The 24,248-nt window shown below is 37.9% G+C and overlaps 1 protein-coding gene across 1 annotated transcript in view; it reads right to left on the bottom strand.

Moving 5' to 3' along the window:
- The window catches only part of GPCPD1 (glycerophosphocholine phosphodiesterase 1), a 308,210-nt gene that overhangs the window by 88,592 nt on the left and 195,370 nt on the right, over positions 1-24,248 (bottom strand). The window contains 5 exon segments of the mRNA XM_053712184.1: positions 11,231-11,367; positions 11,488-11,553; positions 12,064-12,122; positions 13,310-13,349; positions 15,406-15,483. Coding sequence (XP_053568159.1) covers positions 11,231-11,367; positions 11,488-11,553; positions 12,064-12,122; positions 13,310-13,349; positions 15,406-15,483 — 380 coding nt within the window.

Here is a 24,248-nt window from a genome sequence, read left to right as displayed (position 1 = left end):
AGTCACCTCTGCTCCTTGGCTTTTCCTTTCTCTTCCTAACTTCGGTCGAATGACTGGGTTGGGGAGGGGAAGGGAGGAGCTATTTATGCAGCTCTGCTGTGGAGCTCTTTGCCTCCTCCTCCTGACCAGGAGGCGATATCCCATAAGTAAGGATGAAATCCGTGGACATGTCATATTGTAAAATAAATAAATTTATCAGGTAAGCATAAATTTCCTTTTTTCTATAGACATGGGCTGATCCTGTTCTGGGTCCATAGCTATGGAAATTAACTCCCACTAAAAAACAAATAAGGAGAATGCAAATAAAATTAAATTCAATAGATGAGCAAAAATAATTGGTTTAGAACTTAAGGTAAAACTTTAATACCTCACCTCACACAAGAAGCTAAGCGTCTGTCTGAGATACCTATCGTTACTGGAATGAGTATCCCACTAGTAATAGGATATAGAAAGCTGAGAAACCTCTCCAGTAGAGATTAGCACTTCTACAATACTCTGATCAGCAAGACTGATGTCGGCACATTAAAGCATGACGCTCCGCTACATATACAGGAGAAACTGGAAGTCACGTGACTGGCCGAAAATCAACTGCACCACAGATAGAAAGAGTGCAAAGTTAAACTTAAATGGCCGCATAACATATGCACTAATGACACACTTGCACATGAATAATTAAAAAGTAAGCACACATTGCTTCTTACAAATAAAAAAAGGACCCCTTGCCAAGTATTAAGGGAAGCGTTAGTAAGAAAACGCTCCCTTAAGTCTCTCAATGTCTCACTCTACAGTGCCTGAAATTATACTGAATAAAAAGCCACTAGCACCCCTAGAGTCAGTAAAGTTGCCCAAATTTATCCTAGACTTAAAAGGATAGCTAAGTCCCAAATTATGTCCACTTAAAGAGATAATCTCAAAAGTGCTGTCCTTCAGTACCTAGAAGGCAAAAGCACTTACCTATGGATCAAGCTGCAGGGCAAATGACAGCTACTAAGGTGTGATCGGAACTTCACTGCCTGTCAGGGACCTGTAGTAAAAGGAAGATCAGAGTAACCAATCCTGGCTTTCTGCAAAGGGGTAGCAAGTGTTAAAAGTAAAGCAAAGACTACCTTGCCGCTTTTTAACTGCTAAAAGCTACCACTACTCTTACTAAAGAGATTGACATGGACTCTGCTAGGACCCAATCCTTGCTTGCAGGGAAAAGTAATCAACTTTCTAATTCACTCCTATTAATTTTTTTTTGTTCTCTTGCTTTGTTTATTTTAAAAGCAGAAATATAAATTTTAGCAGCCAGCCCATTTTAGGTTCAGCACCATGGATAGCGCTTGCTTATTGTAGGATTACATTTACCCATTAATAAGCAAGCATAACCCAGGTTCTCAACAAAAATGGGCCGGGTCCTATGCATCACATTCCTGGTTTTTAAATAAAGAAAGCAAAAGAACAAAGAAAAATTGATAATGGGAGTAAATTAGAAAGTTGCTTAAAAGTGCATGCTCTATCTGAATCATGAAAGAAAAAAATTGGGTTTAGTGTCCCTTACCCAATGTTTGCATGGGGTGCTCTTTGCCTCCTCCTGCTGGCCAGGAGTTGAACATCCTACTAGTAAGAAACAATCTAGATTTAGACACCATATTAGCAGACCAAGAAAGACATGCTTTTGACATTATATCAAAAACAGCATCACAAATAAAAGAATTGTCACGCTTAAACAAAGACCATAACACCTTCAGGTTTAAATTCGACCTATGATCTAATAAATTATTGGTAGTAGATATCTTTAGGTCACACACTATAGGTGTATTACTTATGGTGGTCAGATTTGTACTCCTCATGATGGGCTCATGTTATGGCGATAATTAACTAACTGTCATTTTATATTTATACATTTTACCACTCTACACACTATGTGTGGAATGGTATAATGGTAACCACTTTTCTGTGGAATATAGAATATACATAAGTGCATTGAGACATCTTTTGAACCCATATTGACAAACCCGATGGCCAATGGGAGGTAAGAAGGCCCTTGAAAAAGGGCGTTTGTTTTAAATGTTTTATTCAGCTAGGACTACGGCTGGGAAGCCGAAACGCGTCAGCTGTTCTTCCTCTCATTGTCAGCCATCTGACTGCTTTCAGTACACAGAGGAGAATTGTGAAATTGTACACGCAGATACATGTTATATTCAGCAAAAGTTTGAAGCTTTTTACATTGTAGCGATATTGTTGTTAATAAATGCTACTTTAACATCCACCTGTGCTCCTGTTTCTACTTTTTAACCTACGCTTAAACAAACCCAACAGATTTACACTAGCAGAATCATCAGAAAACTACTCTGAAAGACTAGACAACCAGTATGTAGAAGCAGCAGCTACATCAAAAGTAGCTGGCCTGAGAATACCACATGCATGTAAAAAGGCCCTTCTATGAAAAGATTTTACCTCTCTCTAAAGGGTTCATAAATGAAGTAATGTCTTCCAAAGGAAGACAGTGGAAATGGTCCAAACCACCTAGGGAACTGTTTCCCATAAAACATAATTTATGTAAGAACTTACCTGATAAATTCATTTCTTTCATATTGGCAAGAGTCCATGAGCTAGTGATGTATGGGATAAACAATCCTACCAGGAGGGGCAAAGTTTCCCAAACCTCAAAATGCCTATAAATACACCCCTCACCACACCCACAATTCAGTTTAACGAATAGCCAAGTAGTGGGGTGATAAAGAAAGGAGTAAAAAGCATCAACAATGGAATTTGGAACAATTGTGCTCTATACAAAAAAATCATAACCACCATAAAAAGGGTGGGCCTCATGGACTCTTGGCAATATGATAGAAATTAATTTATCAGGTAAATTCTTACATAAATTATCTTTTGTTTCATGTAATTGGCAATAGTCCATGAGCTAGTGACATATGGGATAGCAATACCCAAGATGTGGAACTCCACGCAATTGTCACTAGAGAGGGAGGGATAAGAATAAAAACAGCCATTTTTCGCTGAAAGAAATAAGCCACAACCCAAAATATAAGTTAATACTCATGAAATGAAAAAAAAACTTAAAACATAAGCAGAAGAATCAAACAAACAGCTGCCTGAAGAACTTTTCTACTAAAAACTGCTTTCGAAGAAGCGAATACATCAAAACTGTAGAATTTAGTAAATGTATGCAAAGAAGAACAGGTTGCTGCTTTGCAAATCTGATCAACTGAAGCTTCATTCTTAAAAGCCCACAAAGTGGAGACTGATCTAGTAGAATGAGCTGTAATTCTCTGAGGCGGGGCTTGACCCAACTCCAAATAGGCTTGATGAATCAAAAGCTTTTAAAACGATGCCAAGGAAACGGCAGAATCCTTCTAAACTTTCCTAGAACCAGAATAGATAAATAGACTAGAAGTCTTCCTGAAATCTTTAGTAGCTTCAACATAATATTTCAAAGCTCTTACCACATCCACAAGAATGTAAGGATTTCTCCAAAGAATTCTTAGGATTAGGACACAAGGAAGGGACAACAATTTCTCTATTAATGTTGTTAGAATTCACAACCTTAGGTAAGAATTTAAATGAAGTCCGCAAAATCGCCTTATCCTGATGAAAAATCAGAAAAGGAGATTCACAAGAAAGAGCAGATAATTCAGAAACTCTTCTAGCAGAAGAGATGGCCAAATTGAACAACACTTTCCAAGTAAGTAGTTTAATATCCAAAGAATGCATAGGCTTAAATGGAGGAGCCTGTAAAGCCTTCAAAACCAAATTAAGACTCCAAGGAGGAGAGATTGATTTAATGACAGGCTTGATACGAACCAAAGCCTGTACAAAACAGTGAATATCAGGAAGCTTAGTAATCTTTCTGTGAAATAAGAGAGCAGAGATTTGTCCCTTCAAGGAACTTGCAGACAAACCCTTATCCAAATCATCCTGAAGAAACTGTAAAATTCTAGGAATTCTGAAAGAATGCCAAGCGAATTTATGAGAACACCATGAAATAAGAGTTCCAAACTCGATAATAATTCTTTCTAGAAACAGATTTACAAGCTTGTAACATAGTATTAATCATTAAACATTGTGACAATGTCGTATTGAATATACCCAGCTTTGTCAAACTGAACACATTCAGTATGACAACTTTAAAATTGTCATATTGAACTAAAAAAGTATCATAGAAAAGAAAAAACCCTGTATTCATACACTGGTCTATACATAACAATCCAATGTAGGACTACTTACTGTGTGAAATGAAATATCATAATTTGAAGATTTTGTATCTTGTATCCTCTACCCCACGTCTGCCCCAAAGTCAAACAGAAGCCATCACTTTGAGTGTATTTATGTCTGATCTTACACCAGCTGATTTCTGGTTAATGGTCACCTAAAGTCCTTTATATACACATACAAATGTAATGAAACCCTCCCAATTAGATTTGAGCTTACACCTTCACTGTGAACAGATAGGAAGATCCTTGATCCCTCTTGAGACATTACAGTTTGTCGTCCCACCATTGGGGGTGAGATACAGCATTAGGATGCAATAAACGTCTCACAATGTTAAGTTAGATAAACATTGCAGGTCTATACTTTATCAAGGTCATATATGACTCAATGGCTCCTTGAGAATACCCATAGGCTTTATTTTCAAAAGAACTAGAAGGAAGCAGTGAAACGGCTCTCCATTACGAAAGTATGAACAAATAAAAGTAAATTGTAAAGCTATTCAATATAAGGATCCAAGAATGTGCCTAGAATTAAGAAAGTGAGTTTTATTAGGATTCAAGAATGTGATTAGAATTAACATAGCGAGTTTTATTAGAAGCAGTTTTACTATAAGCAGTGACAGATCAGCATCGTAAGAAATTACATACATTATTCAAAGAATTGACTATTCCCAGTAACCGATTCTATTACATATTGGCACATTGACTCTGACATTATATGTTATAGACACATAGAGACAATGAGCCATAGTAAGATCGGGTAATACCGAACATCTGAGAAAGATCTGTAGTCCTAATAAGTGAGGGAACTACATATCCCATAAGTCAATGGGGAATATGATGCTGCACCTTCCGGTCATATGATGCAGACCGGTGGACCAAAGAACTTCCGGTCACATGATAGAGACCGGAGAATCGAATAAACTATGTCTCCCAAAAGCTAAAACGGAAGTTGATGCCGCGATACCAGGCCACTTCCGGTCATAGCAATTTTCAAAATAAGATCGCATTGCAAATTAAGTTTTTGACATCAACAGGGGCAATTCATAAATGAGAACCAGTCCATGTAAATAAATAAGCAATTTGAGCCCAAAGAAAGGGGAAACCCGCCCAGAAAACTAACGGAGTTAACACAGAATATAATAACAACATTGACAAAACGCTACTATTACCTAATAATTAAAATAAAAAAACAAATGAATAGGAAAATCTAGATTTATATTAGAATTTGTGGCAATAATAGGAACCAATTAACCTTTAAGATGGGAAAACAAACATAACATAGGAAATATCCCAGAGATGCAATGGGTGAAACAGGAAACATAACATAGGAAATATCCCAGAGATGCAATGGGTGAAACAGGAAACATAACATAGGAAATATCCCAGAGATGCAATGGGTGAAACAGGAAAGGGAGGTGCCTCTAAAAATGGCGCCAAAACAGCACCAATCATTTCAACACTGACCCTACTTAAAGCTCCCAGATTTTCTGATACAGTATAGTCTTGAGAAAGGCCTAGTCTAGGCCGAAACGCGTTGGCATACTGGTGAGCTTGGTTTTAATTACCTATATTATATATCATATACAGTGTTGCACTATTTGTTTCTCTTTTGTTCCCTTTTAGGTATTTAATCGATGTATTTGTTTGTTATGGATCTTACCAAGGATTTTTAACATCTGAATTAAGGATTTGTTTTCACTAGATCTTTAGTGCTTTTTAATATTATCACTGATTTTCTATTTTTGTCTTTTGATATTTTTGTCTTTTTATTTTTGTCTTTTGATTTTTGACCTTTGTTTATCATTTGAATTCAAGTTTTCCACGTGGATTTTTTCACAAGTTATTTTTATACACCTCACGGATTTACAATTTTTTAATTTAGAAGCTGAACCACAATAATTTGACCCACTCAACGTTTACATTCTACTATTATTGACTTCACGTTATATTTCTACACGTCACTTTGGAGGAAACACTACTGGATTCACTTACATATAACCGGTTGAACATTTGAACATTTTTTATGTACGCCAATTTTTGTGAACACTATTTTTTGTGAATGCTATTTTTCTTTGTTGACAGCTATTGTGTGCACTCAATCACTCACTTAGGTTGTTTATATTATTGAATGTACATGTCCTAACTCCTCATCACTGGCTCACTAAGTCAGCGTCACATGCTTTACTCCATTGGATATTTTTAGATTTGTTTATTATATATTTTTTTGTTAAGTCAGACATGGATCCATGCGTCTGATTGCCATTTGTAAATTTTTATATGTATTAAAATGTACTTTTTACTAGCCTTTTAAGCTTTTTAGCGCTTACTCTCTCCCCATTTTAACATAGTATTAATCACTAAGTCAGAGAAACCTATGACTAAGCACTAGGCGTTCAATTTCCATAACTTCAAATTTAACGATTTGAGATCCTGATGGAAAAAACGGACCTTGAGACAGAAGGTTCGGCCTTAATGGAAGAGGCCAAGGTTGGCAACTGGACACCCAAACAAAATCCGCATACCAAAACCTGAAAGGCCATGCTGGAGCTACCAGCAATACAAACGACTGTTCCATCATGATTTTGGAGATCACTCTTGGAAGAAGAACAAGAGACGGGAAAATATAAGCAGGTTGGTAACACCAAGGAAGTGTCAACGCATCCACTGCTTCCGCCTGAAGATCCCTAGACCTGGACAGGTATCTGTGAAGCTTCTCGTTTAAATGAGAAGCCATCAGATCTATTTCTGGAAGACCCCACATCTGAACAATCTGAGAAAACACATCTGGATGGAGGGACCACTCCCTCGGATGTAAAGTCTGACGGCCGAGAAAATCCGCTTCCCAATTGTCTACACCTGGGATATGTACCGCAGAAATTAGACAAGAGCTGGATTCCGCCCAAGAAAGTATTCGAGATACTTCTTTCATAGCTAGGGGACTGTGAGTCCCAACCTGATGATTGACATATGCCACAGCTGTCTGAAAGCAAATGAACGGTTCTCTCTTCAACAAAGACAAGCCTGAAGAGCCCTGAAAATTGCAAAATATTGATTGGTAATCTCGCCTCTTGAGATTTCCAAACCCCTTGTGCTGTCAGAGATCCCCAAACTGCTCCCCAACCTGAAAGACTTGCATATGTTTTGATCACAGTCCAGGTTGGACAAACCAAAGAAGCCCCTAGAACTATACAATGGTGATCTAACCACCAAGTCAGAGATAGTCGAACATTCGGATTTAAGGATATTGATTGTGATATCCTTGTATAATCCCTGCACCATTCATTCAGCATACAAAGCTCGAAAGGTCTCATATGAAAACGAGCATAGGGTGATCGCGTTCCGATGATGCAGTCATGAGACCTAAAACTTCCACGCACATAGCTACTGAAGGGAATGATTGAGACTGAAGGTTCCGACAAGCTGAAAACAATTTTAATTGTCTCTTGCCTGTTAGAGACAGAGAAAAAGGTGACCCTTGTCTGAGGAATCAAGGAACTTTTTGGTAAATTGATCCTCCAACCATGTCTTTGAAGAAAGAACACTAGTTGATTTGTGTGAGATTCTGCAGAATGTAAAGCCTGAGCTAGTACGAAGATATCGTCCAAATAATGAAACCCCCGTTCTCTGATTACAGAGAGTAGGGCACCGAGAACCTTTGAAAAGATTCTTGGAGCTGTTGCTAGGCCAAATGGAAGAGCAACAAATTGGTAATGCTCGTCTAGAAAAGAGAATCTCAGGAACTGATAATGTTCTGGATGAATCGGAATATGAAGATAAGCATCCTGCAAGTCTATTGTAGACATATAATGTCCTTGCTGAACAAAAGGCAGAATAGTCCTTATAGTCACCATCTTGAAAGTTGGTATTCTTACATAACGATTCAAAACTTTCAGATCCAGAACTGGTCTGAATGAATTTTCTTTCTTTGGGACAATGAATAGATTTGAATAAAACCCCAAACCTTGTTCCTGAAAAGGAACTGGCATGATTACCCCTGAAGACTCCAGGTCTGAAAAACACTTCAGGAAAGCCTGAGCTTTTACTGGATTTGCTGGGATATGCAAGAGAAAAAATCTTCTGACAGGTCGTCTTACTCTGAATCCTATTCGATACCCTTGCGAGACAATGCTCTGAATCCATTGATTTTGGACAGAATTTATCCAAATATCCTTGAAAAACCTTAATCTGCCCCCTACCAGCTGAGCTGGAATGAGAGCAGCACCTTCATGTGGACTTAGGGGCTGACTTTGGTTTCTTAATTGGCTTGGATTTATTCCAATTTGAGGAAGGCTTCCAATTGGAAACAGATTCCTTGGGAGAAAGATTGAGTTTTTGTTCCTTATTTTGACGAAAGGAACGAAAACGGTTAGAAGCCTTAGATTTGCCCTTAGGTTTTTTATCCTGAGGCAGAAAAACTCCCTTTCCCCAAGTGACAGTTGAAATAATAGAACCCAACTGAGAACCAAATAAATTATTGAATTGGAAAGAGAGATAGTAATCGAGATTTAGATGTCATATCAGCATTCTAAGATTTAAGCCACAAAGCTCTTCTAGCTAATATAGCTAAAGACATGGATATACCATCAATTTTGATTATATCAAAAATGGCATCACAAATAAAATGATTAGCATATTGCAGTAAGAAAATAATGCTAGATATGTCAGAATCCAATTCTTGTTGCGCTAAATTCTCCAACCAGAAAGTTGATTCAGCCGCAACATCAGCCAAAGAAATTGCAGGTCTGAGATGATGACCTGAATATAAATAGGCCTTCCTTAGATAAGATTCAAGCTTCCTATCAAAAGGATCCTAAAAGGAAGTAGAAATAGCCCCATCAACTTTGGGGATTTTTTCCCAAAACTCTATAGAATTTGCTGGTAAAGGATACCATTTTTTAAACCTTGAAGAAGGAATAAAAGAAGTACCTGGCTTATTCCATTCCTTAGAAATAATATAAGAAATAGCCTCATGAATAGGAAAAACCCCTGGAGAAACCACAGGAGGTTTAAAAACAGAATTTAAACGTTTATTAGACTGAACGTGAAGAGGACTGGTTACCTCAATATCCAAAGTAATTAACACTTCTTTTAATAAAGAACGCATATACTCTAAATAAATAAGTAGATTTGTCAGTGTCAATGTCTGAGGAAGGATATTCTGAATCAGATAGATCCTCATCAGAGGAGGATAAATTATTATGTTGTTGGTCATTTGAAATATCATCAACTGAATGAGAAGTTTTAAAAGACCTTTTACGTTTATTAGAAGGTGGAAATGCAGACAAAGCCTTCTGGATAGAATCAGAAACAAATTCTTTAAAATAGGTATATCATGTACATTAGAAGTTGAAGGAACTGCAACTGGCAATGTACTATTATTGATGGACACACTATCTGCATGTAAAAGTTTATCATGACAACTATTACAAATGACATTCGGCAAAATAATTTCCACAATCTTAAAACAAATGCACTTAGCTTTGGTAGACCCGATGTCAGGCAGCAATGTTCCAGCAGAAACTTCTGAGGCAGGATCAGATTGAGACATCTTGCAAAATGTAAAAGAAAAAAAACAACATATAAAGCAAAATTATCAATTTCCTTATATGACAGTTTCATGAATGGGAAAAATGCAAAAAGCATAGCCCTCTGATAGAGAAAAAGGCAAGAGGCAAACATCAATAGGGTATTAAAATAATGAAAAAGTTTGGCGCCAAGTCTGACGCACAACGTAACTGAAAACTTTTTTGGCGCCAATAATACTGGAAATGACACACTCGCGTCACTAATGACGCAACCGTGTGTAAGGCTCCGGCTTCAACTATGACGCCGGAAATGACAAAGTAGCGTCATAGACGTATTTTTCGCGCTAAAAAATTCTCGTGCCAAAAATTACGCAATAAAGTCTAGCACTTGACGCACCCGCGGGCCTAATACCGCCCGCAATTTGCAAGAAGTAGTCAATTGAAAAAAAGACTAAACCCCAGGTAAGAAAAAAATTTCTTAAAAAATTTTCATTTTCCCCAAATATGAAACTGACAGTCTGCAGAAGGAAATACATGAACCTGACTCATGGCAAATATAAGTACAATACATATATTTAGAACTTTATATAAATGCATAAAGTGCCAAACCATAAGCTGAGGTGTCTTAAATAATAAAAAAAACATACTTACCAAAAGACACCCATCCACATATAGCAGATAGCCAAACCAGTACTGAAACAGTTATCAGTAGAGGTAATGGTAAATTGAGAGTATATCGTCGATCTGAAAAGGGAGGTAGGAGATGAATCTCTACGACCGATAACAGAGAACCTATGAAAAAGACCCCCGTTAGGGAAACCATCATATTCATAAGTGATACTCCCATCACGTCCCTCTAACATTCGCAGTACTCTGAAAGGAATAGGGCTTCAACAATGCTGAGAAGCGCATATCAACGTAGAAATCTTAGCACAAACTTACTTCACCACCTCCATAGGAGGCAAAGTTTGTAAAACTGAATTGTGGGTGTGGTGAGGGGTGTATTTATAGGCATTTTGAGGTTTGGGAAACTTTGCCCCTCCTGGTAGGATTGTATGTCCCATACGTCACTAGCTCATGGACTCTTGCCAATTACATGAAAGAAAGAAATTTATACTATCATGAAAAAGTGAAAAACAAACGTCTGTAGGACATAACCATAAAAAACAATATCATGTGCAAGAGTTCATCGGCGTGTTATTTTAATATCTTTTTAAATTTTAATTTGTTCTTTTGGTATCTTTAGCAGGAAAATAATATATCCTACACTACTGTGAGTAGCTGGTGATGGTTGACTACACACATTTGTCTGGCTCATCAGATATGTTCAGCAAGCTCACCAGTAGTGCACTGCTGCTCTGTTTGTTTAATCAGTTAGCAGGGGTTTAACACAAATTTATATATAACCAACAGTGCAATAATAATAATAATAATAAGTACTAAATTACTACATAATTTCCTTTTTTATATAATTTTAAAGATTAAACTTACATTGTACAAATGTCTGCATCAAATGAAGAAAAAACAATTCTCCTGCTGCCGGCATTTTCCAAAATGGTTTTTAAAATGATGTCCAAGAACATGTTCATATCAAAATAAGTAGACAAGTTGCCATCCCATTTGCCACACTGGGTAGAAAAAACAATAAGACACTTATTTCATGTCCCTATAAATTATATGAGTGCACCCACTTTACAATATACTACGAAACACAAAAGCATTAACAGCATACACAACGACAAGTGTACCTTTTCTTGGCAAATCCATTTTATTTCAATGTTAAACCCAACTTCCTCAGGAACAGATTCCAGCGCCTAGTAAGAAAAAGATTTCTTATTACCTACATATATAGGAAAATTAACAGCATTTAATGAATAGAAAAAAAAAGTTCTAAACCAATTCATTGGCTTAGCATACAGTTACACTATCTGCTCTTTTCCATGCTTACGAGTTAACTTTAAAGTGATTCATTTTAGGGGGTTAATAAAGTTGTGGTTAGGGTTATCCTAAACTGGGGTGGTCACAGTTTGGGTTAAACTGCAGTATGTGGAGAGGTGGTTAGGATTAACTTTTATTGTTAGCGGTCACAGTTAGGCTTATTTGCAGTCAAGGGGTGTCACATTTATATATCATATATATTCGTTTTGCAAATGATAAAAATGGAGAAACAAAAAACCCAGCATTGTTACTTATCAGCAAGTTCTATAAAATCTAGAACAAAAGTGTTTTGTAGGTTTTCTAACATGGAATCGTTTAAAATGTGCTCTTCCACAGCATCAATATGGATACCAGTACTATAAATTCTGTTAAACATTTCAACTTACCATTTGAAGGGAGGGAAATGGTTGGTTGTCTGAAATGGAAGACTCTTCATCGTTAGAGTCTGAAATACAAAAGACACACAAGTGGAATTTATTTTATTACTTGGCTCTAGTAGTGTATATATGTTAGGAAAATAAAAATAGAAAAATAAATAAGAAACACAGAATATGAGGAAATATTTTTTTAAATAGGATGGTATCACTTAAAGGAATAGTGTAGTCAAAATTAAACTTTCATGATTCAGATAGCGCATGCAATTTTAAGCAACTTTCAAATGTACTCCTATTATCAATTTTTATTCGTTCTCTTGGTATCTTTATTTGAAAAAGCAAGAATGTAAGCATAGGAGCCGGCCCATTGTTGGTTCAGCACCTGGCTAGTACTTTCTGATTGGTGTCAAAATGTAGCCACCAATCAAGCTCTACCCATTTGCTGAACCAAAAATGGGCCGGTTCCTAAGCTTATATTCAAATAAAGATACCAAGATAACTAAGAAAAATTGGTAATAGGAGTAAATTAGAAAGATTCTTTAAATTGCAGGATCTATCTGAATTATGAAATTTTAATTTTGATTAGACTATTCCTTTAAGGTGTACAGTTTTCTGTTCACATACTTAATGTAGTTAATTACTGCCAAAATATAGTCTAATCCTGAAACAGGTAATCATCATCTTATCAAGAGAAGCAACCAACACCGAATGAAGGTTCTAGTATTGCACACACACACACACACACACACACACACACACTGAAAAAAAGCTCTATCCCTCTTAGTATGTGAGCAAAGAGTCCCTTATTATGATTAAGCCCAGCAGTCTCTTGAGCATAATAAAGAATTTACTTCACTGGAAAGAGAATTCATAATTTGTCTACACATGCAAACTTGTTTTTTCCAGAAATCTATTTTTACTTTACAATCAGATCAGGACAAAAAAAGTAATTTATTAGTGAGAACATATATTTTATTTGTTTATAAAATGTTACACAAACATTTTTCAGAGACTTTAAAACCTATTGAAAAAAATGGTAAAAGTATTTTCATGTGTTGTAAATGTATGTTACAAATACATTTTTATAAGCAAAAAAATATTTTATTAAACATGCTGCATTCAAAGTGGAGTTAAAAAAACAATAATAGGTTCAACATGCATGGGAATTCAAACAAAATAGGAACAAACTGTAGAATCATACAACATAATTCACACTAAGAGAACAAAAGCATACAAGGCTCATTAGACAATTACATACCATAATGATCTTTTAGCGTTAGTGCAGTAACGTGTGCAAGCTTAAAAAAAAAAAGAAAAATTACAGGATTACAAAATGATACACTTTATTAAATACGCAAAAAATACATTTAAATTGGTATACAAATAATTAAAATAAAAAACACTGTTGCTCTGTTTTTATAGTAAAGCAAAAGTGAGATAGTCAATCACAGGGTCTTAAACACAACAAATGTACTTGCATAGGTTTTATACTCTTATTTAATGGAAAGTCATCATACATGCATTAAATTACAAGAATTATCCGGTAAACTTATGGCTATTGCTTAACAAGGTAATTCATATTGGTTACCTGGGAATTAGATCACTAAAATTGTAGGAGCATTTTTGTTCTGCACCATATACATATGTTCAGGTCTGGTTTTAATTTTTGTGTCCTTTTTTTAAAAAAAAAATCTGTTCTGGCTTGCTCCTTCTTGTAGAATGCACTTATAGGGACAGTCTACAATAGATCCTTTATTATCTATTCCCCAGTTTTGCATAACCAACACGGTTATAATAATATACATTTTAACTCTGTGATTACCATTTAAGAATCTTCTGACAGCCCCCTGATCACATGACTTTTTATTTATTATCTAGTGACTTGCATTTAGTACTGTGTTGTGCTCAATCTTAAATAACTCCCTGGATGTGAACACGTTATCTATATGACCCACATAAACTAGCAGTCTACTGTGAAAAGCTAATAAAAAAAGCATGTGATAAGAGGCTGTCTTTAGTGGCTTACAAACAGGCAGAAATTTAGAGGTTTAAACGTAATAAAGTATATTAATATAACAATCTTGGTTGTGCAAAGCTGGGGAATGGGTAGTAAAGGCATTATCTATCTTTTTAAGCAATAACAATTTTAGTGTAGACTGTTCCTTTAAAATTGTTGAGCACTAGGGGCTCGATTTATCAAGCCCTTCTCTAAACTTCGACTGCAGATGCGCACAAGAGAATCTGCAGTCAGGATTTATCAAGCAATGGTCTTCAGACCGCTGCTTCTCTACCCTGTTCTCCCCCTCTTAGGTTAAGAATTTCAATCTCCTCTGTCTCTTCCGACCGGGGAGACTGACGGCTCATGCTCGTGTGTTATTGGCTGTGCGTGGGCAGGGGGCAAGGTTACACACAAGCACAATGGTAAATGCAGAGGAGAAGCCAGCAGACAGGGTTGAATATGTACGCCCCTGGATGATAAATTGAGCCCTGTGTGTGTGTTAGAAATGTTTCAAAACCATCAATGTTATACTTGTTGCAAATACTGCTCCCATATAGTGGTCAAGATGTGCATCCTCCTGAGCATACCTAGGATACTAAGAAAATGTAATAACTGTAATAATTGTAATATATTTCAATGTTTTTTTTTGCACTGCATTCCATGCATTGTCTGAATCATGGAAGTTTTACTTTCATGGCCCTTTAAATAAAATTAATGCCCAACAGACCGTGTACATTAAATACTAGTGATTATGCTGGAACATGAACCCTTAGACTGAATTAGAACTTTTAACTACTGAGCCGTTAAGAGCTACCTCTAGCAAAGTGCATAGACTTAGATGATCCCTCAACTGTCACGTAAGCTTAAAGGTATACAGTTGCTACAGGAAAATGGATAAACAGAGGCAGAAATAGTAAAATATTCATTTTCTGACAATAGGGGTATTTGCTCATTCTTTTTAATTTTCCTATAATTTAAACCTGTGAAAATTGTGTTTTTCCCCCAATTCTTGCTAGAAATTGTAGTGCATACTGCAAATTTTAGATACCTAAGCTTGCTACATTATACATCAGTGATCTCCACAGAAAAGTTTGCAAGCCGGTGGCATTTTTTTGAAGTAGCCTGGTGGGGGCAGAGTAATATTTTCTAGCTATCCAAAGCGCAAAATAATCCCATAATTTAAAACAAATTTATTGATAATTTTTGCAATAAAAAATTAAAATTTTTAATACAGGCTAATTGTTCCTTTTGCATTATTTTTGTATATGAAATGGCATAATTACAGCTACATGAACTCTAAACACATCTGATATATTGCACAGTAAACACCAAACATGAACAAAAAATGTAATTACTTTTAACAGCTGCAGTTGGTCATAGGTAAGTTCCCTTACAGGTATCTCAAACAGTTCCAGGTGGTCAGAATTACCCTTCTAAAAGAGAGGAGAAACAGGTCATTATAGTCAGTTATGTGCAATATACAAACAACTGTTTTGTTTAACTTATCACTGTAACAAGTTAATAGAATTAAGACATTTCAGCCCTTGTGTTTTCAGAATAAATATGCTGAACAGTGACATATTCTGAAATAACGGGCCTATAATAAGCCTCCTTAGTACTTTCAAAAACATTTGGATGTCTCCTTTCAAGTATATGCTGCTAATATCATCAGCTCAAACATAGTCAAGTTAGAACTAGTATTGCATAATGAGAAAACATAATTTATGTAAGAACTTACCTGATAAATTCATTTCTTTCATATTAGCAAGAGTCCATGAGCTAGTGACGTATGGGATATACATTCCTACCAGGAGGGGCAAAGTTTCCCAAACCTCAAAATGCCTATAAATACACCCCTCACCACACCCACAATTCAGTTTAACGAATAGCCAAGAAGTGGGGTGATAAAAAAGTGCGAAAGCATATAAAATAAGGAATTGGAATAGTTGTGCTTTATACAAAATCATAACCACCACAAAAAAAGGGCGGGCCTCATGGACTCTTGCTAATATGAAAGAAATGAATTTATCAGGTAAGTTCTTACATAAATTATGTTTTCTTTCATGTAATTAGCAAGAGTCCATGAGCTAGTGACGTATGGGATAATGACTACCCAAGAAGTGGATCTTTCCACACAAGAGTCACTAGAGAGGGAGGGATAAAATAAAGACAGCCAATTCCTGCTGAAAATAATCCACACCCAAAATAAAGTTTAACGAAAAACATAAGCAGAAGATTCAAACTGAAACCGCTGCCTGAAGTACTTTTCTACCAAAAACTGCTTCAGAAGAAGAAAATACATCAAAATGGTAGAATTTAGTAAAAGTATGCAAAGAGGACCAAGTAGCTGCTTTGCAGATCTGGTCAACCGAAGCTTCATTCCTAAACGCCCAGGAAGTAGAAACTGACCTAGTAGAATGAGCTGTAATTCTCTGAGGCGGAGTTTTACCCGACTCAACATAGGCAAGATGAATTAAAGATTTCAACCAAGATGCCAAAGAAATGGCAGAAGCTTTCTGGCCTTTTCTAGAACCGGAAAAGATAACAAATAGACTAGAAGTCTTACGAAAAGATTTCGTAGCTTCAACATAATATTTCAAAGCTCTAACAACATCTAAAGAATGCAACGATTTCTCCTTAGAATTCTTAGGATTAGGACATAATGAAGGAACCACAATTTCTCTACTAATGTTGTTGGAATTCACAACTTTAGGTAAAAATTCAAAAGAAGTTCGCAACACCGCCTTATCCTGATGAAAAATCAGAAAAGGAGACTCACAAGAAAGAGCAGATAATTCAGAAACTCTTCTGGCAGAAGAGATGGCCAAAAGGAACAAAACTTTCCAAGAAAGTAATTTAATGTCCAATGAATGCATAGGTTCAAACGGAGGAGCTTGAAGAGCTCCCAGAACCAAATTCAAACTCCAAGGAGGAGAAATTGACTTAATGACAGGTTTAATACGAACCAAAGCTTGTACAAAACAATGAATATCAGGAAGAATAGCAATCTTTCTGTGAAAAAGAACAGAAAGAGCAGAGATTTGTCCTTTCAAAGAACTTGCGGACAAACCCTTATCTAAACCATCCTGAAGGAACTGTAAAATTCTCGGTATTCTAAAAGAATGCCAGGAAAAATGATGAGAAAGACACCAAGAAATATAAGTCTTCCAGACTCTATAATATATCTCTCGAGATACAGATTTACGAGCCTGTAACATAGTATTAATCACAGAGTCAGAGAAACCTCTTTGACCAAGAATCAAGCGTTCAATCTCCATACCTTTAAATTTAAGGATTTCAGATCCTGATGGAAAAAAGGACCTTGTGACAGAAGGTCTGGTCTTAACGGAAGAGTCCACGGTTGGCAAGAGGCCATCCGGACAAGATCTGCATACCAAAACCTGTGAGGCCATGCCGGAGCTACCAGCAGAACAAACGAGCATTCCTTCAGAATCTTGGAGATTAGTCTTGGAAGAAGAACTAGAGGCGGAAAGATATAGGCAGGATGATACTTCCAAGGAAGTGATAATGCATCCACTGCCTCCGCCTGAGGATCCCGGGATCCGGACAGATACCTGGGAAGTTTCTTGTTTAGATGGGACGCCATCAGATCTATTTCTGGAAGTTCCCACATTTGAACAATCTGAAGAAATACCTCTGGGTGAAGAGACCATTCGCCCGGATGCAACGTTTGGCGACTGAGATAATCCGCTTCCCAATTGTCTACACCTGGAATATGAACCGCAGAGATTAGACAGGAGCTGGATTCTGCCCAAACCAAAATTCGAGATACTTCTTTCATAGCCAGAGGACTGTGAGTCCCTCCTTGATGATTGATGTATGCCACAGTTGTGACATTGTCTGTCTGAAAACAAATGAACGATTCTCTCTTCAGAAGAGGCCAAAACTGAAGAGCTCTGAAAATTGCACGGAGTTCCAAAATATTGATCGGTAATCTCACCTCCTGAGATTCCCAAACTCCTTGTGCCGTCAGAGATCCCCACACAGCTCCCCAACCTGTGAGACTTGCATCTGTTGAAATTACAGTCCAGGTCGGAAGCACAAAAGAAGCCCCCTGAATTAAACGATGGTGATCTGTCCACCATGTTAGAGAGTGTCGAACAATCGGTTTTAAAGATATTAATTGAGATATCTTCGTGTAATCCTTGCACCATTGCTTCAGCATACAGAGCTGAAGAGGTCGCATGTGAAAACGAGCAAAGGGGATCGCGTCCGATGCAGCAGTCATAAGACCTAGAATTTCCATGCATAAGGCTACCGAAGGGAATGATTGTGACTGAAGGTTTCGACAAGCTGTAATCAATTTCAAACGTCTCTTGTCTGTTAAAGACAGAGTCATGGACACTGAATCCATCTGGAAACCCAGAAAGGTTACCTTTGTCTGAGGAATCAAAGAACTTTTTGGTAAATTGATCCTCCAACCATGATCTTGAAGAAACAACACAAGTCGAATCGTATGAGATTCTGCTAAATGTAAAGACTGAGCAAGTACCAAGATATCGTCCAAATAAGGAAATACCACAATACCCTGTTCTCTGATTACAGACAGCAGGGCACCGAGAACCTTTGTAAAAATTCTTGGAGCTGTAGCTAGGCCAAACGGCAGAGCCACAAACTGGTAATGCTTGTCTAGGAAAGAGAATCTCAGAAACTGATAGTGATCTGGATGAATCGGAATATGCAGATATGCATCCTGTAAATCTATTGTGGACATATAATTCCCTTGCTGAACAAAAGGTAAGATAGTCCTTACAGTTACCATCTTGAACGTTGGTATCCTTACATAACGATTCAATATTTTTAGATCCAGAACTGGTCTGAAGGAATTCTCCTTCTTTGGTACAATGAAGAGATTTGAATAAAACCCCATCCCCTGTTCCGGAACTGGAACTGGCATAATTACTCCAGTCAACTCTAGATCTGAAACACATTTCAGAAATGCTTGAGCTTTTACTGGATTTACTGGGACACGGGAAAGAAAAAATCTCTTTGCAGGAGGTCTCAACTTGAAACAAATTCTGTACCCTTCTGAAACAATGCTCTGAATCCAAAGATTGTGAACAGAATTGATCCAAATTTCCTTGAAAAAACGTAACCTGCCCCCTACCAGCTGAGCTGGAATGAGGGCCGCACCTTCATGTGGACTTAGAAGCAGGCTTTGCCTTTCTAGCTGGCTTGGATTTATTCCAGACTGGAGATGGTCTCCAAACTGAAACTGCTCCTGAGGATGAAGGATCAGGCTTTTGTTCTTTGTTGAAACGAAAGGAACGAAAACGATTATTAGCCCTGTTTTTACCTTTAGATTTTTTATCCTGTGGTAAAAAAGTTCCTTTCCCACCAGTAACAGTTGAAATAATGGAATCCAACTGAGAACCAAATAATTTGTTACCCTGGAAAGAAATGGAAAGTAAAGTTGATTTAGAAGCCATATCAGCATTCCAAGTTTTAAGCCATAAAGCTCTTCTAGCTAAAATAGCTAGAGACATAAACCTGATATCAACTCTGATAATATCAAAAATGGCATCACAGATAAAATTATTAGCATGTTGAAGAAGAATAATAATATCATGAGAATCACGATGTGTTACTTGTTGCGCTAAAGTTTCCAACCAAAAAGTTGAAGCTGCAGCAACATCAGCCAAAGATATAGCAGGTCTAAGAAGATTACCTGAACACAGATAAGCTTTTCTTAGAAAGGACTCCATTTTCCTATCTAGAGGATCCTTAAACGAAGTACCATCTGACGTAGGAATAGTAGTACGTTTAGCAAGGGTAGAAATAGCCCCATCAACTTTAGGGATCTTGTCCCAAAATTCTAATCTGTCAGGCGGCACAGGATATAATTGCTTAAAACGTTTAGAAGGAGTAAATGAATTACCCAAATTATCCCATTCTTTGGAAATTACTGCAGAAATAGCATCAGGGACAGGAAAAACTTCTGGAATAACTACAGGAGTTTTAAAAACCTTATTTAAACGTTTAGATTTAGTATCAAGAGGACCAGAATCCTCTATTTCCAAAGCAATTAGGACTTCTTTAAGCAAAGAACGAATAAATTCCATTTTAAATAAATATGAAGATTTATCAGCATCAACCTCTGAGACAGAATCCTCTGAACCAGAGGATTCATCAGAATCAGAATGATGATGTTCAGTTAAAAATTCATCTGTAGGGAGAGAAGTTTTAAAAGATTTTTTATGTTTACTAGAAGGAGAAATAACAGACATAGCCTTCTTTATGGATTCAGAAACAAAATCTCTTATATTATCAGGAACATTCTGCACCTTAGATGTTGAAGGAACTGCAACAGGCAATGGTACTTTACTAAAGGAAATATTATCTGCTTTAACAAGTTTGTCATGACAATCAATACAAACAACAGCTGGAGGAATAGCTACCAAAAGTTTACAGCAGATACACTTAGCTTTGGTAGATTCAGCACTTGACAGCGATTTTCCTGTAGTATCTTCTGACTCAGATGCAACGTGAGACATCTTGCAATATGTAAGAGAAAAAACAACATATATATAAAGCAAAATTTATCAAATTCCTTAAATGACAGTTTCAGGAATGGGAAAAAATGCCAAAGAACAAGCTTCTAGCAACCAGAAGCAATAAAAAATGAGACTTAAATAATGTGGAGACAAGAGTGACGCCCATATTTTTTCGCGCCAAATAAGACGCCCACATTATTTGGCGTCTAAATGCTTTTTGGCGCCAAAAATGACGCCACATCCGGAACGCCGACATTTTTGGCGCAAAATAACGTCAAAAAGTGACGCAACTTCCGGCGACACGTATGACGCCGGAAACGGAAATAGAATTTTTGCGCCAAAAAAGTCCGCGCCAAGAATGACGCAATAAAATGAAGCATTTTCAGCCCCCGCGAGCCTAACAGCCCACAGGGAAAAAGTCAAATTTTAAGGTAAGAAAAATGTATTAAATTAAAATGCATTATCCCAAATATGAAACTGACTGTCTGAAAAATAAGGAAAGTTGAACATTCTGAGTCAAGGCAAATAAATGTTTGAATACATATATTTAGAACTTTATAAACAAAGTGCCCAACCATAGCTAGGAGTGTCACAAAAAAACATAATTTATGCTTACCTGATAAATTCCTTTCTTCTGTAGTGTGATCAGTCCACGGGTCATCATTACTTCTGGGATATTACTCCTCCCCAACAGGAAGTGCAAGAGGATTCACCCAGCAGAGCTGCATATAGCTCCTCCCCTCTACGTCACTCCCAGTCATTCGACCAAGGACCAACGAGAAAGGAAAAGCCAAGGGTGAAGTGGTGACTGGAGTATAAATTAAAAAATATTTACCTGCCTTAAAAACAGGGCGGGCCGTGGACTGATCACACTACAGAAGAAAGGAATTTATCAGGTAAGCATAAATTATGTTTTCTTCTGTTAAGTGTGATCAGTCCACGGGTCATCATTACTTCTGGGATACCAATACCAAAGCAAAAGTACACGGATGACGGGAGGGATAGGCAGGCTCTTTATACAGAAGGAACCACTGCCTGAAGAACCTTTCTCCCAAAAATAGCCTCCGATGAAGCAAAAGTGTCAAATTTGTAAAATTTGGAAAAAGTATGAAGCGAAGACCAAGTTGCAGCCTTGCAAATCTGTTCAACAGAGGCCTCATTCTTGAAGGCCCAAGTGGAAGCCACAGCTCTAGTAGAATGAGCTGTAATTCTTTCAGGAGGCTGCTGTCCAGCAGTCTCATAAGCTAAACGAATTATGCTACGAAGCCAAAAAGAAAGAGAGGTAGCGGAAGCTTTTTGACCTCTCCTCTGCCCAGAGTAAATGACAAACAGAGAAGACGTTTGTCGAAATTCCTTAGTTGCCTGTAAGTAAAATTTTAGAGCACGGACTACATCCAGGTTGTGCAGTAGACGTTCCTTCTTTGAAGAAGGATTTGGGCATAAAGAAGGAACAACAATCTCTTGATTGATATTCCTGTTAGTAACTACCTTAGGTAAGAACCCAGGTTTAGTACGCAGGACTACCTTATCCGAATGAAAAATCAAATAAGGAGAATCACAATGTAAGGCTGATAATTCAGAGACTCTTCGAGCCGAGGAAATAGCCATTAAAAATAGAACTTTCCAAGATAACAACTTTATATCAATGGAATGAAGGGGTTCAAACGGAACGCCCTGTAAAACATTAAGAACAAGGTTTAAACTCCATGGTGGAGCAACAGTTTTAAACACAGGCTTAATTCTGGCCAAAGCCTGACAAAAAGCCTGGACGTCAGGAACTTCTGACAGACGTTTGTGTAACAGAATGGACAGAGCTGAGATCTGTCCCTTTAATGAACTAGCAGATAAACCCTTTTCTAAACCTTCTTGTAGAAAAGACAATATCCTAGGAATCCTAACCTTACTCCAAGAGTAACCTTTGGATTCACACCAATATAGGTATTTACGCCATATCTTATGGTAAATCTTTCTGGTAACAGGTTTCCTAGCCTGTATTAAGGTATCAATAACTGACTCAGAAAATCCACGTCTTGATAAAATCAAGCGTTCAATTTCCAAGCAGTCAGCTTCAGAGAAGTTAGATTTTGATGTTTGAAGGGACCCTGTATCAGAAGGTCCTGTTTCAGAGGTAGAGACCAAGGTGGACAGGATGACATGTCCACCAGGTCTGCATACCAAGTCCTGCGTGGCCACGCAGGTGCTATTAGAATCACTGATGCTCTCTCTTGTTTGATTCTGGCAATCAATCGAGGAAGCAACGGGAAGGGTGGAAACACGTAAGCCATCCTGAAGTCCCAAGGTGCTGTCAGAGCATCTATCAGGACTGCTCCTGGATCCCTGGATCTGGACCCGTAACGAGGAAGCTTGGCGTTCTGTCGAGACGCCATGAGATCTATCTCTGGTTTGCCCCAACGTCGAAGTATTTGGGCAAAGACCTCCGGATGAAGTTCCCACTCCCCCGGATGAAAAGTCTGACGACTTAAGAAATCCGCCTCCCAGTTCTCCACTCCCGGGATGTGGATTGCTGACAGGTGGCAAGAGTGAGACTCTGCCCAGCAAATTATCTTTGATACTTCCATCATAGCTAGGGAGCTTCTTGTCCCTCCCTGATGGTTGATGTAAGCTACAGTCGTGATGTTGTCCGACTGAAACCTGATGAACCCCCGAGTTGTCAACTGGGGCCAAGCCAGGAGGGCATTGAGAACTGCTCTCAATTCCAGAATGTTTATTGGCAGGAGACTCTCCTCCTGACTCCATTGTCCCTGAGCCTTCAGAGAATTCCAGACGGCACCCCAACCTAGAAGGCTGGCGTCTGTTGTTACAATTGTCCAGTCTGGTCTGCTGAATGGCATCCCCCTGGACAGATGTGGCCGAGAAAGCCACCATAGAAGAGAATTTCTGGTCTCTTGATCCAGATTCAGAGAAGGGGATAAGTCTGAGTAATCCCCATTCCACTGACTTAGCATGCACAGTTGCAGTGGTCTGAGGTGTAAGCGTGCAAAGGGTACTATGTCCATTGCCGCTACCATTAAGCCGATTACCTCCATGCATTGAGCCACTGACGGGTGTTGAATGGAATGAAGGGTGCGGCAAGCACTTTGAAGTCTTGTTAGCCTGTCCTCTGTCAGGTAAATCTTCATTTCTACAGAATCTATAAGAGTCCCCAGGAAGGGAACTCTTGTGAGTGGAACGAGTGAACTTTTCTTTTCGTTCACCTTCCATCCATGTGACCTTAGAAATGCCAGCACTAACTCTGTATGAGACTTGGCAGTTTGAAAGCTTGAAGCTTGTATCAGAATGTCGTCTAGGTATGGAGCTACCGAGATTCCCCGCGGTCTTAGTACCGCCAGAAGAGCACCCAGAACCTTTGTGAAGATTCTTGGAGCTGCAGCCAATCCGAATGGAAGAGCCACAAACTGGTAATGCCTGTCTAGGAAGGCAAACCTTAGGTACCGATAATGATCTTTGTGAATCGGTATGTGAAGGTAAGCATCTTTTAAATCTACAGTGGTCATGTATTGACCCTCTTGGATCATAGGTAAAATTGTCCGAATAGTCTCCATCTTGAACGATGGAACTCTTAGGAATTTGTTTAGGATCTTTAAGTCCAGGATTGGTCTGAAAGTTCCCTCTTTTTTGGGAACCACAAACAGATTTGAGTAAAACCCCTGTCCTTGTTCCGA

The sequence above is a fragment of the Bombina bombina genome, chromosome 4, assembly GCF_027579735.1.
Source record: "Bombina bombina isolate aBomBom1 chromosome 4, aBomBom1.pri, whole genome shotgun sequence".
NCBI classification, from domain to species: Eukaryota; Metazoa; Chordata; class Amphibia; order Anura; family Bombinatoridae; genus Bombina; species Bombina bombina.
Note: the sequence above shows the minus strand (reverse complement) of the source record. Positions and strands in the feature narration are given on the sequence as shown.